This window comes from Melanotaenia boesemani, chromosome 18 (genome assembly GCF_017639745.1).
Source record: "Melanotaenia boesemani isolate fMelBoe1 chromosome 18, fMelBoe1.pri, whole genome shotgun sequence".
Taxonomy (NCBI): Eukaryota; Metazoa; Chordata; class Actinopteri; order Atheriniformes; family Melanotaeniidae; genus Melanotaenia; species Melanotaenia boesemani.
Genome location: NC_055699.1, coordinates 13,399,565 through 13,414,260, shown reverse-complemented (window position 1 = coordinate 13,414,260; position 14,696 = coordinate 13,399,565). Strand labels below are relative to the sequence as shown.

Genomic DNA, 14,696 nt, shown 5'->3' with positions numbered 1-14,696 from the left:
AAGTCCAAAGTTTGATTAATTCGATATATATTAACTATTAATTATTTAATTGATCATGCAAAAGTCTGGACTTCAGTAAATGAATGAATAAATTAAAACAAATTATTTTAGCGCTTCTTTGTACAATAAGTCTTTCGTTTCACATTTTATATTAAAATCTAAACAAACGCACTGCACTAAAACCCATCTTCAGCCAATTAAATAAGAGCTACCAATTGTTACATATGACATGACACAATCTATAGAAATGTTGATATGTGAAACATGCATGTGCTTGAAACCATCAGCCATTGCCAAGGTGCCCGATATTGTCCACAAGATGGCAGCAAAACATAGAATACGGAACTGATTTTCCATCAAAGCTAACGGAATTCTCCATGTTTTATTGATGCTGTAACAGTTTTGTATGTTGAGGAACATCATACTCAATATCTTATATCACAAATATCATGTGTCATATCATTAAGACAAATACATCACCCTATATGAAGTTAAACCTTACTACAGCACTCCAATACATAACTGCTCTATTTTGTTTGGAATATGAAATGTTTATCAAAGCTATAACTTGAATAATTATGTGTATAGCTATATTTCACGGACAAAATACGACATACTCTTATACTGTCAGTGAGCTTGGACGATCGTCCCAGCACCCCACTTTGACCCATCACGGTCTTAATGAAAGGAGCCATTCTACTGCAGAGGGTGACAGTATAGTTGTCCAATTTAAGACCCGCCTTTATCAGTTCTCAACCAATGATAGAAAAGCTTGTGTCTAATTAAACCAATCAGCTACACGCTTCGCCTCAACTTGCACCTATCAGATTTGAGTATTGATTCATTTTTTCACACAGCCCCCCTTTCTAACCAATCAAAAGCGAGGCCGCCTGTGCAGAGGGCTGGGCGCGAGAATCGGCGGGATGGACAAAAAATAATAATGCCATACAGAAGTACAGAGAGGAAAGATTATGTTAGAAACAGCCTGAAGGCGAATACCTGAAGTAGTGTGTTAGTACTTCGTAATATAGACTTTTGTAATTGCAGCTCTCCATTATAAGAAACACTTATCTGAAGAGGACACACGCATGCATTTTTAAAAATGTTATTGGTAGTAAATAGCGCTTTTACACTGAAAGTGTAATGTTGGGAGTATGCGCTAAGTTAGCTTGCTGGCTAGCCGAACACTACCAGCTGGATGCTATCGCCTCTCAGAAGAAACCGGTGATGACAAGAAACGATTTCTATGGATAGACATCTGTTAATGTCCCATTTTAGAGAATTGACAAACATAGGTTCGTCTTTGACAGCGGGCAATCATCTCACCGGCTGATATGGACAAGGTGAAATCACGCAGGTAGGATCCTTGTAATGACAACAATCGAGTCCCGTGTCAATATGTGATGCGTGCCATCTGTTTATACGTGCTTTTGTGCAACTACAAAACAATGACCTGAGATGAGTTCTGTATTCATATTCTTTGTACGGGAAGGGTGTTAACTTGATGCGTTGTCACAGAGTACATGTGCACCTGCACATTTATACTATAACGAGGACGTATACATTAGAATGGTGGTTTGAGAAGAACACATTAATAATTGAGGAACAATTATAATTGCTGACTAATAACCCAGTTATATGGAAGTAAGGACAAATTGTGTGATATGTTAAGGTCAAGACGTATAGCATATACATAGCAATGGCATGGTATAAGGTATTTTGTGTTTATTGCATCATAGGCTCCTTGATTCTGCTTTCCTGTCGGAAAAAAAGAGAAGCCAGTGGAAAATACCTAGAAGTTCCCAAAAACTTCAGAAGAATGTCAGAAGCCATGAGTCAAAAAGTACCTCAGAAAATAAAACAACATCTGAAATACATAGACTCTGGATTCAGAAACAGCTTTACTATTATCAGATTATAATATTTGAAAGTATATTTAGTTAAATATTATTATTATAAATCCGATTAGTCAGTACCAAGTCATTTGCTTGATGCCAACACTTTAAAGACTGAAATTTACTATTCACAATATATATATATATATATATATATATATGTGTGTGTGTGTGTGTGTGTGTGTGTCACTGTCAAGATATAAAATTTTATTTGGTTGTTACATCTAACAAGTAATTGTTGTTAGTTTTTTTTTTTTTTTACTTATTGCACAACTGGACCGTTAGAGCTTTGCCATCCCCTTGACCACTCCCCAGTCCACCTCCTGCACCTCATCAACACACCCACACACAAACACACACTCACAGTCATACACCTCTGCAAGTGAAAGAGTCTGTTGATGCGGGATCGCTCTTTCCCTTAAGTCATCTTACACCCCTCCATGCTGCTCAGTCATAGGTCTGCACTTCGTCACATTTCTCTTTGCGCTAAGTGAGTGAATAAAAACCACACTTTAGCTGAGGTCTACAGTATGTAACAGCTTTTGGGAACAGCTTGGGACTTCAGTTGGGTTTCCCTTTATTGAAGTCTGATCCACTACCCAAAGACAATGTTGCAGTGCAGCATATTTTTATGCAAACAAAGAATACAGCAAATCCTACCAACCTTTTGTTAAATCGGTGATTTTATTTTGCATAGTCTTGGCTACTGTATTGTATACATTTTTTAAACTTGCCTGTGCAAAACCAGTTAGTGTATGTTTTTTTAGTCATATCGATACACGCCTCTCCTGTTTTGTCCATTTATTCTTCTTGTTTACTGAGCATTTCATTTAAAACAATACCTTCTGAAGTCTCAGTGTAATATTGCTATGATGTTGAGAGTCAGTGCTGTTTTATACTATATTTGTATCTCAGTTTACCTTGACCATTATCTCTAAAACTTTAAGTTTTAATTAAACAAGTGACAGCAGCTTGTAAGTGCTGTTTCTGTCTTTCCTTTATTGTCTTGCCCTGCTTGTTTTAGTGAAGCACCAGCGGATTAGTCAACAGCATCCAGTAAACTTGATATCTGCAGTATTTCTGATGTTTCCTTCAGTCTTTCATCCATACAAGCTAGTGAGATCAGTTTACCAGCAGCTAATGCAGTTAGCAGAGATTATACTTCTTTCAGCTGAAGTTACAGCTAAAAGTAAGCCTTGTTCCACTTTACTACTAGTATTTTCTTAAAGTCAGTAATTATTTCCAAGCACAGAACTTTGCATTTATGTATAAAATACAGTGTTGATATTAAAGGTCCCATATTATACACTTTATTCCCAATCTGAGACCATTCATTAATATCTAAATGAAATATTTCCGCCATGGTATGGACAAATCGACCCTCAGTTTGAGTGCAGCGGCTTCTCTTCACCTCCCTCTTTTTAGCAGCTTCAGAAATGTGCCGTTTATGGTGGGCGGAACCCTGGTGGAGCAGCTCAGCTGTTGGCTCCGCCCATCGCATCGCCCGTCATGAGGTGATTGACAGGTTAATATATTTTCAAGCTATCAGACTAATAAGGCCGAAACGATAAAATAACTGCCAGCTCTTACCTCTCCAGCTGTGTCACGGACAGTTGGTATTGAACCTGGCTTCAGCTTCAAATGGTTGGCGAAGCCTGCTTTCCATGCCCCCATGTTGTGGAAACAGTCCTCTTTGAAATGCTGGCCACAGACATGCAAAACCTTTGGAAGTTTTCCGGGTACATTTCCTCCAAAAATAAAATTAATCCACTCAGTCCTCGTGGGTTCAGTGGATGGAAGTAAAAAAACGTTTTCGTGTTCATTTATGCAGCCACAAACAGAACAGTGCTTCTGTCGCTTAGCCATGTCCGCTAACGAGGGTTGCCGAAGAGGGAAAAACACTGGGCGCTAGGTGATTTTTAGAGGGCGGGCTTTGAGAGCCGGTAGACGGGTCCATCGCTCTGTGGGGAGTGGTTATTGTCCCTTATGACGTCATAACGTACACGCTTTCAAACAAGCTCATTTCAGCGCTTACTTCCCTAGAGGTGGAGCAGGGGGGAGAGAGAGCGCCTGAAAGAGTTTCACACTTACGGGTCTCCTACACATGCGGGGGGACCAGTATGACTGTTCCAAAACCATTAAAAAGTGAATTTTGCATAATATGGGACCTTTAAGTAGGGTACACTTTTTGTATTGTAGGAAAAGAAAAATAAAGGTATCTATCAATACTTTTACTGTGAATATGTCCCTCTTCTTATTTACTTTTTGCGTTTTTTTCTTCTGTACTTTCAGTACTGATGAGGATGAAGAGCTGCACTCCACAGATCCAGAGAGTAAAGAGAAGGGCAAAGATAAAAAGACACTGTGCAAAGTAAAATGGTCACGAGATGAGGTAGGTTTTTTGAAGATGAATATTAGATCCAGACATTTATTTGTATTTGTAAACTACTTGAGAAATTGAACTTAAATAATTGGACTGCACATTAGCTGTATTCTTTTTAAATGCTTGTGATTCACATAACTTAGAGGAATTTTAATAACCAAAGCTTTTGTTTATATGTATAATTGAAACGTTTTAATTTTCTACTTCTTTTTCTTCTTTTTCCACATCACCTCATTTTCTTAAGGATGAAAAGCTGAAAAAGCTTGTTGAGCAGCATGGAACTGAATCCTGGAAATTAATTGCTAACTTTTTCCCTGTAAGTATCTGTGTACATTTCAGTAAAAAAAACAATAGTTTTTTTTCTAATTAGGAAACTAATCTAACTCATGCCACATTGGATGATCTCCAGTCATAACTGCTACAACTGGAAGGTTACACTCATTCAAAACTGTCAGGAGTCAATACAGCTGGTGGTGTAGTGTAATGAGGTGTTGCACTTTGTGTGTCTCTGCCACAGGGGAGGACAGATGGTCAGTGTCAGCACCGCTGGCAGAAGGTGCTCAATCCAGAGCTAGTCAAAGGACCATGGACAAAAGAGGAGGATCAGAAGGTAAGGGGAGCTGGGCGTTTCTGTTCTGGACAGAAAGAGGGGTGACTAAAAGGGAAAGTGATAGGGAAGAAAAAGAGAAGCTGTTGGGAGAGTAGACAGTAGCTCATTCTGTGTGGAAAAAAAATGTAATACAAACACAGATGCCACAGTATGCATTGCAGCTTTAACACTAACATAGCTCTGCACATGGCCAATCTTTCTTCCCACCAAGGTTTGTTTTTTTTATTTTTTTTCTAAGTTTTTTCTACTATTTTTGTGGCTGTGAAGTAAATGCTCCACTATGTCAGACCTAATAAAAATAGACTTTCCAAGCCAATATTTAAGTGCCCAGTCCTGTTTTAGTCAGAGTGAAACTATAAGGCATTTCTTAGCTCAAAGGAGTGTTGCTTTCCTTAAATGGATCACTGTTGCTGAAATGTCCAGAAAGATGTCTCATTCCTTCAAGTATTTTATTATTTCAGAAACACAAAGTTATCAATAGCAGCTTGACCTGCCAGCAATGACATCACAGCATTTTTCAGCCTTGACAGAAAAAGTCACCAAAGCTCTGCTGCTGCCACACTCAAGGTTTAATGAACACTGTTGCTCCTTTTGAGTTAATGAATTCTCATGAAAGTAGTTTAAGGGAATTTATTATATTCTTGCAGCAGTGCATGGATTAGTATTTTGTAATAATTTAAATAAAAAAAAGTTAAACAACTTCAGATACCCCCATATTGGTGTTTGTACAGGTGATCGACCTGGTACACAAGTATGGTCCCAAACGTTGGTCAGTGATCGCAAAACACCTCCAGGGAAGAATCGGGAAGCAGTGCCGTGAACGTTGGCACAACCACCTGAACCCAGAGGTGAAGAAGTCTTCATGGACTCAGGAGGAAGATAGAATCATCTATGAAGCGCACAAACGCCTCGGCAACCGCTGGGCAGAGATCTCTAAGCTTCTCCCCGGGCGGTAATGTGATGTCACACATATATATTTTTTTTTCTTTTTAAAGATGATACCAGCAGTATGTTTGAAATGATCCATTTCTCCCCCAACAGGACAGACAACTCTATCAAGAATCACTGGAATTCCACCATGAGAAGAAAGGTGGAGCACGAGGGTTACCTGCAAGACAGCTGCAAGACTTTCACTTCCTCCACTAGTGTGAAGAGACGTCACAGCAAAGCTTGTCCCCCTACTCCAACAAAGCCACAGCACTGTGACCGCAGTCCTCTCCCTGTAACAGGACCAAACCAGGTCCATTTTCAGTCTTTGCTTCATACTATATTGTGAATTCAAATTGTGAATCTCTCTTTTTTTACTTTTGGGATGCTCTGCCTTGTAGATGGCTGCTTATCCGTACGATCCTAACAGTGTACACATGATGGACAGTCTTCCTGAAAGTTCAGGCTTCTTATCAGTGAGTCTTTGTCAGTGTATTTCTATGCATGCTAGTTCAGAAAACCTTTCACATTCTTTATTTCCTGAACTTTCTGCATTTATGTGTGTGATTGCTAACAAATCAAGCAAATCAACTATGTGAATGTCCTGTTATTTTCACCTAACACTAAGTAATAATTATGTGTAAAGTTGTTGTTGTTTTGTCCCCTTTTGCTGATTTCTTAACTCTCTAAACTCTTTCCTTTCCTTTTTTTTTCCTCCCGACTTCTCCTCCCTGACGTTTGTTTATTCCAGCCATCCTGCCTGGATGATCCTGACAGAGAGCAAAGAATTAAGGAGCTTGAGCTGCTGCTTATGTCAGCAGAGAGTGAAGTCCAACGACAAGCGCAGTACAGAGGGTCATGTGTAAGAACACACGCCGAATGTGTGTTAGCGTAATTAGCCAGCATAGCCTGTGTGAGTTGTAGCTTACATACACTGTAAAAAGCTGCTAATTTTAATTTAAGATCAGTTACAATCAAATCAAAGTGAGAAATGAGTTAAATTAAACTTTTTATTTTCTGTTGCCTTATCTCTGGTTGGAAAATAAATAAATAAATCTAATTACCTTGGTGAAAAGATGGAAAATATGACTTTCCATAATGGACTTTTTGCAGTGTATGTACATGAACACATGAATAGCTGCACATGGTTGCATACCTGTAGCCTGATTTGCTCCAGTGTTGCTATAGTAACTATTTTTCCCATCTCACTACTTACTCAGTCTGGCCTCAAGCTGTGCTTGGTAGTCATCCCACCTCTTACAGATAATGTGGTTTCAAACGTGAAGCTGCAGCCTCATCTTCCCCCGTCTTCATTCCCACATCATACAGCTCACATTCAGTGGTTTTGACTCTGCATTCTGTCTCTGTCATCATTCTGTCCCCACTGATATTCTTTTCACACCTAATTCACTGCATTAATTTATTTTTATGCTTGACTTCCCATAGGACCATTTACAAATTAGCCACAGATAATAAAGATAATGCAAATGATCTACCAGACTCACAGCAAGAAATTAGACACCATTTAATACGAGTGTGCTTTCTCTATCTTCTCAGAGTATGAAGCCATACCCAGCCTGGTCAGATAGTGTCAGTGTGTCAGATGATACATTAACTACAAGTAACAGCAGCCTGGAGGAGCAAGCAGAAAGAGGACCCTGGAGGGGTTCTGAGATACCTGCAGGGCCCCCAGCACAGATTCCTGTCTCTCCAAGCAAGTTCATGGCTGTTGAAGCCAGCACTGTGCTTTCCAACCTGCAGGCCATCCCAGATTTTGCAGAGACCATGGAGCTCATTGACGGAGTGAGAAACATAAGCAAATCAGTATGAATTTATCACACACATATGAATTTATTAAAGGTCTACCGTAGATGTCTTTTGCTCTGCAGGATCCTGATGCATGGAGCGATGTTACCAGTTTTGATATGTCAGAGACAGCAACACCGCCCAGGCACAACCAGGCAGGCTACACCACTCTCCTTCAAGAGAGGACAGTTTACAACCCATTGAGCTACACAGTCAACACTCCCACTGCCATCTCAACCCATGAAAGGACATGTGATCCATATGGTATGGGAAGTGTTACCACCTTGACATCCCTAAGTTCACCCAAACCTACCCAAACACCCACAGGGATGAGGAAAAGAAGAGATCGGGGGGAACCTTTGTCTGATAGGACCTGCTCTTCCTTCTTGGAGAATATCTCAAACTCGCCCAAGAAAACGCCCAAAAAGTCACAGCCATTTACCCCATCCCGAGTAAATGAAACCTTTTTTTTTCTCTTTTTAACACACTGTAATCTGTATCTGGGATTACTATGCCATTTTACAACTGGTGTGCTAATGTTACATTGGCTATATAGCTAATTTAAAATGTCTGTCTTCCTAGTTCGGCAATGTATCTGGAGCAGAGCACCTGAATCTAGATGATCCCACCCTCACCTCAACTCCTCTGTGTGGTCAAAGGTGCCTCCTCAACACGCCCCTCCACAAAGAAACCACACCTAAGCACCAGAAAGAGAACGATGGGTAAATAATAAAAAAAAAAAAAGATAGTAAAAAGTTAGCTAGAAAATGTCATTGTTTGGAGAAAATTAGTTCAATGATATTATCGATTGTCCAGCTCCAGGACCCCTAAATTCCATAAGAATGTTGCAATCCCAACTCCAAGAACACCAACTCCCTTCAAAAATGCTTTGGCTGCCCAGGAGAAAATGCATGGTCCACTGAAAATGGAGGTAGAGCGTTCCTTTCTTCTTTTCTTCTTCTTTCATGTGAGCAATTGACTTTATGGCTGTTTGTGCTCACATTTATACTAATCTTGCTGTGTTTTGCAGCCGCAGCCCTTGGCATTTCTAGAAGAGGACATTCGAGAGGTTCTGAAGCAAGAGACTGGAACAGACATCTTCAACAAAACTGATTTTCATCCACAACACAGAGCATGGAAACATAATGTATGTATAACTCCAAACCTAATCAGATCTTCTATGCTGTCTGCACAAACTTAAGATTTTTGGCTAACATTTCAAGTTATTTTAAAAGACACAGAATTGTGCTGATCTAACATGGATAAGAAATTTTGAACATGTTTTATTTTAGTTGGATGGCCCAGCTAGAAAAGTGCGCAAATCTCTTGTGCTAGACCTTTGGGATAAAGACAACATTGATGTCCAACTCTTCCATGAGCAGCTCAACAATGCACAGGTAAATCACAATGCGTCAAATCACAGCTTTGCATCATGTAACTTGGTCCAAAAAATAACTTGTCTCAAAAAGCTGCACAGTGACTGACAGTACTGGGAATTGCTTGTACCTGGAAAAGAACTGTTTGATCATGCATACGTGTTTAAAATGTCTATGCTGCCACATTAAACTGAATACAGTAGTAACTAAGAAATTTAATACAATTTTTTTTAAAATATCATCTTTTTAAATTAAAGTTGGGACAAAGTAATCAAAGGCTTTAAAAAAGTCTGTTAATTTTTTTAGTTGTTTACATTTGAGAAACTTTCAGAAGTCAAACCTACCTCATGGACGGATAGTTCAACCATATGAACCATAAGAATAATGATCAAAATTAGAATTGCTAATGATTTGGGGATTTCCATCCATCCATCCATTTTCTACTGCTTGTTCGGGGTTGGGTCGCAGGGGCAACTGCCTAAATAATGAAGTCCAGACTTCCCTCTCCCTGGCAACATTTGCCAGGTCATCCAAGTGGATACCGAGGCGTTCCCAGGCCAGCTTCTCATGATACGGAAGAGCAGTGACTCTACTCTGAGCCCCTCCCGGAACCCAACTCGTCTCAAGGGAGAGCCCGGCCACCCTGCCAAGGAAACTCATTTCGGCCGCTTGAATTTGCGAACTCATTCTTTTGGTCACTATCCAGAGCTTGTGGCCATAGGTGAGAGTAGGAATGTAGATAAACTGGTAAATTAAGAATTTTGCCTTTTGGCTCACCACCACAGACTGATTCAGAGTCTGCATCACTGCAGATGCCGCACAGATCCGCCTGTCGACCACCCTCTCTATCCTTCCCTCATTCATTAACAAGACCCTGAGATACTTGAACTCCTCCACTTGGGGCAGGACCTTATTCCCGACCTGGAAAAACACTCCATTCTTTTCCGGCTGAGCTGACCATGATCTTGAATTTGGCCGCTTAACACTCGGCTGTGAATCTCTCCAGCGAGAGCTGAAGATCACAGCCCGATGAAGCCAACAGAACCACATCATCTGCGAAAAACAGAGACCCAATCCTGAGGCCACCAAACCAGATCCCCTCAAAACCTCGGCTGCACCTAAAATTCTGTCCATAAAAGTTATAAGCAGAATAGGAGACAAAGAGCAGCCTTGGTAGAGTCCAACCATCACTGGAAACAAATCCAACTTACTCCCAGCATTGTGGACAAAGCTCCGGCACTGGTTGTACAAGGACCGGACAGCTCGTACAAGGGGGTCTGGCACTCCATACTCCTGGAGCACCCCCACAGGAGTTACCCCGGTGGACATGGTCGAACGCCGAGGAGTTGATGCAACACAGTGATGAAAATACCCCCTCCCATGGATGGATGAAACCCATCCATTGTAAACGCGTATTACAATACAATATTACAATACTCTGTCTGTCTCCTGTAACCAAGTCATGCAACAACTGGTGAAACTGAACCAGAACAAGGCTGCAGGTCCAGATGGTGTCAGTCCCAGAGTTCTCAAGACCTGCTCAAAACAGCTATGTCCGATTCTCCAGCACCTGTTCAACACCAGCCTGAGCCAGAGAAGAATCCCGGTGCTGTGGAAAACATCCTGCCTTGTTCCAGTGCCTAAAAAACCACAACCAGCTGAACCAAAAGACTACAGACCAGTCGCCCTGACATCTCACGTCATGAAAGTCCTGGAGAGACTCTTACTGGCTCACCTCAGCAAGCAGGTGAAGACCTTTCAGGACCCACTACAGTTTGCATACCGTAATGGGCTTGGGGTTGAAGATGCCATCATATACCTGCTTCAGAGAGCCCACTCTCATCTGGACCAGTCAGGCAGCACTTTGAGGGTCATGTTCTTTGATTTCTCAAGTGCTTTTAATACGATTCAGCCTGCTCTGCTGTGTGAGAAGCTGCAGAAATTCCAGGTGGATCCCTCCACAACCACCTGGATTTACGACTACCTCACAAACAGACCACAGTTTGTGAGACTGAAAGGTTGTGTGTCTGAGATGGTGGTCAGCTGCACTGGAACACCACAAGGGACTGTACTTTCACCATTTCTATTCACGCTGTACACCTCAGACTTCCAGTACAACTCTGAGTTCTGTCATCTGCAGAAATACTCTGATGACTCAGCAGTTGTTGGGTGTATCAGTGATGGACAAGAAGCAGAGTACAGAGAACTGGTCGGTCAGTTTGTGAAATGGTGCGGTGACAATCATCTCATCTTGAATACCAAGAAAACAAAGGAGATGATTGTTGACTTCAGGAGGAACAAGAACACACATAGAAGTGTTTCCATCATGGGAGAGGAGGTGGAGGTGGTGGAGGAATACAAGTACCTTGGAGTTCAGCTGGACAACAGACTTGAGTGGAAAAGCAACACTGAGTACATTTACAAGAAAGGTCAGAGCAGACTCTACTTCTTAAGGAAGCTGAGATCTTTTAACGTCTGCACCAAAATGTTGCAAATGTTCTACAGGTCTGTTGTTGAAAGTGCAATCAGCTTTGCAGCAATCTGCTGGGGCAGCGGCATCAGAACCAGAGACTTGAAAAGAATTAACAAACTGATCAAGAAAGCCGGTTCTGTGCTTGGAGTAACTCTGGAGCCGCTGGAGTTGATCATCAAAAAAAGAATTCTGTACAAGCTGACGAAGATAATGGAAGATCCTTCACACCCTCTACACAACGCCGTGACGAAACAACAGAGTGTGTTCAGTGGGAGGCTTGTTCAAGTCCGATGCAAGACAGAGAGATACAGAAGATCCTTCCTTCCAGCAGCTATCAGGCTGAAGAACAAAGCCCTTAATTAATTAATGTGATTGTTTTACTAAAAAATTACTACTACTACAATATTGAATTTCCCTTTGGGATTAATAAAGTATTTTTCATTCATTTTCATTCATTCATTCATTCATGGTGGTGGATGTAGTAACACTAAGTAGAAAAAAGCAGTTATAAATAAAACAATTATGTATTAGTTTTAACATCTGATGTGTTGTGAAACAGGTTTGCATCTACCCTGAAAGTTCTATAGCTTCTTAATACTGTCCTGAATAATATATATGAAACATTTCCTTTTGCTTTTAAAATGAATCCAACACTTTATAGTAAGCTACATTCTTCATTTAATGTCATTTGAAGGTGTCAGAAGAGAGTCTCCTGACAAGCTCTGCACTGGTCACTCCGAACTCTGACCAAGATGAAAGTAGCCACCCTCTGACTTCTGAGAAAGAGGAGTCCTCATTAGGGGTCAAGACTCATCCACAGTGCTTTCCAAGCCCCCATATGAAGAAGATTCATTCTTCCCACAAAGTACCAAAACTTCACACTTCACAGGTATGTTAAATCAAACTAAACCTGCAGGAAGCATCTTTATTGTCTTCTCTTGTGTTCTAAGGTTCATTTACAATTTGAAAAAGGGGAAAGTATGACAATTATAACTAGTATAGACGATCAAGTTCATAATTAAATGTAAATTTAGCACATAGACTAAAGCAAAGAGCAGATAAAATCTGAGTTAGATGGAGTCTGGTTTTATCCAAGAATGGGCTGCTTGAGCATGTGCTGATCACCTTCTCTGCAGGTGAGTGAGTGGGAAGCAGTGGTTTATGGAAAGACTGAGGACCAGCTGATCATGACAGAACAAGCTCGTCAGTACCTGAACCCCTACCCATCATCTGGCCCTACCTCAAGGACCCTCGTGCTTTAAAGCCGTCCCCCCGAGACGTAAGCTGCACTACATCTGTCCAACAACTTAAAGCTCCACTGAGTCCTGTCAGAGACAATCCAGTGAACCTTTTAAAGCACAAATCCAGTGCCAAGGACGTCCACGCAGAGGCATGGCTGCTGGTTTTGGTTTCAACACATTTCTAGTTCGCTTGCTCAGAGATGTCTCTATTTAGCCTGTGATTTATTTTGACCATACACTATGGCTATATGAGCAGATGTTTTTTTAACCAGTCACTACAATCAATCTGCACGCACAGCAGTTGTACATATAGAGTGTGTGTCACTTGCAGAGAGTACTTCTGCAGTGTTATATTGTTAATATATATTGTTTAAATGGCATAAAAGATGCTACTAATTTTGTATCTCCTGCAGCTTTTTTAACTAAACTGCCCCATTGCTGTTGTCAGATAAAAATCACACATGCTGCATTTGTAACACCTGTGTTTTTTAAAATTACACTTTTTTTTTCTAACAAAACACATCCAGTAAAATATTGAATGTTAGCTATTATTATTAAATAATTAAATGATAGATCAAAATGCAGCTATGTGGTTTGTAATGACTGGTTATACAGACATGGACAAAAATAGCTGACACACCTCTGTTAATGAAAGAAAACCCACAATAGTTACTGAAATAACTAAATAAAATGTACTGAGAATTAACCAGTGAAAATTAGACATTGCTTTTGAATTGTTGTTCATCAGAATAAGAAGAAGAACAAAACGGCTATTTAAACAGGCTGGGGAATAAATTACGCCACTCTTTCTGTTGCACAAACATTTAAGGCAATCACTGCAAGCAAACAATTTCTTTAACTATCAATAAGACTTCTTTCAACGGGTATTTTGGCCCACTCCTTGTTCTGCTCCAGTTGTCTCAGGTTTAAGGGTGCCTTCTCCAGATGACTTGTTTCAGCTCCTTATACAGATGTCCAGTAGGATTTAGAGCAGGGCTCATAGAAGGCCACTTCAGAATAGTCCCATGTTTTGATCTTAGCCATTCTTGGGTGTGTTTAGCTGTGTGTTTTGTTTCATTGCCCTGTTGGAAGACCCATGACCTGCAGCTTTCCAAGCTTTCTGACACTAGGCAGCTATTTTGCTCCAGAATGTCCTAATAGTCTTGAGATTTCATTGTACCCTGCACAGATTTAAGACACCCTGTCCCAGATGCAGCGAAGTAGCCCCAGGACATAATCGAGCCTTCTCTATGTGTCCCAGTAGGGAGAGTCCTCTTTGTTTTTTGTGTGCTTCATTGTTGCGTCTGTGAATATAGAGATGATTGGCCTTGCCAAAAAGCTCTAGTTTAGTCTCATCTATCCTAAGGACATTCTCCCAGAAGCTGTGTGCCTTGTCATTATGCACTGTGGCAAATTCCTGTCTGGCTTTTTTTTTATTTGCTGTCAACAGTAGTTTCCTCCTTTGTTGTTTCCCATGAAGTCCACTTTGGCTCAAGCAGCAACAAATAGTGCGATCTGACACTGATGTACCTTGACCTTGAAGTTCATCTTTAATGTCTTTGGAGGTTGTTCTGGGCTCTGGCCACGACCAGGCAGGTTGGCTACAGTCCTGTGGACCTTAAACGTCTAAATATTATGTGCAACTGCAGTCATAGGAACACAAAGCTGCTTGGAGGCTTATAGCCTTTATCTTTAACATGCTTGGCTATGATTTTCTTTCTGACCTCCTGAGACAACTTTCTCCTTCGCTTTCTGTCGTCCATGTTCAGTGTGGTACACACCATGTCACTAAACACAGTGACTACTTGTCACCCTTTAAATAGACAGACTGACTCATTACAAGTTTGAAGACGCTTGTAATGCTAATTAGAAAACACACCTTAGTTGTCCCTATGGTTAAATTATTTTCAATCTTTTCTAGGGCTGCCATTATTTATGCTCAGACCTGTTTCATTAGTTTGTTTTTTTTTCTTTAAATTATTCAG

At 40.7% G+C, this 14,696-nt stretch overlaps 1 protein-coding gene across 3 annotated transcripts; it reads left to right on the top strand.

Moving 5' to 3' along the window:
* Positions 1-979: 979 nt before the first annotated feature.
* On the top strand, positions 980-14,207 carry mybl1 (v-myb avian myeloblastosis viral oncogene homolog-like 1). Of its 3 annotated transcripts, none has more exons than XM_041968448.1 (16): positions 980-1,357; positions 4,188-4,287; positions 4,523-4,594; positions 4,796-4,888; positions 5,620-5,840; positions 5,930-6,128; positions 6,217-6,291; positions 6,567-6,677; positions 7,373-7,618; positions 7,705-8,073; positions 8,204-8,343; positions 8,438-8,552; positions 8,652-8,768; positions 8,914-9,018; positions 12,165-12,359; positions 12,607-14,207. In XM_041968448.1, the coding sequence occupies exons 1-16, from the start codon at positions 1,335-1,337 to the stop codon at positions 12,730-12,732; spliced, it is 2,307 nt and encodes a 768-aa protein (XP_041824382.1). In that variant the 5' UTR covers positions 980-1,334; the 3' UTR covers positions 12,733-14,207. The 3 variants fall into 3 exon arrangements, with proteins under 3 accessions (XP_041824382.1, XP_041824381.1, XP_041824383.1); XM_041968447.1 differs by having other exon boundaries at positions 7,687-8,073; XM_041968449.1 differs by lacking the exon at positions 6,567-6,677 and having other exon boundaries at positions 7,687-8,073.
* Positions 14,208-14,696: the final 489 nt, after the last annotated feature.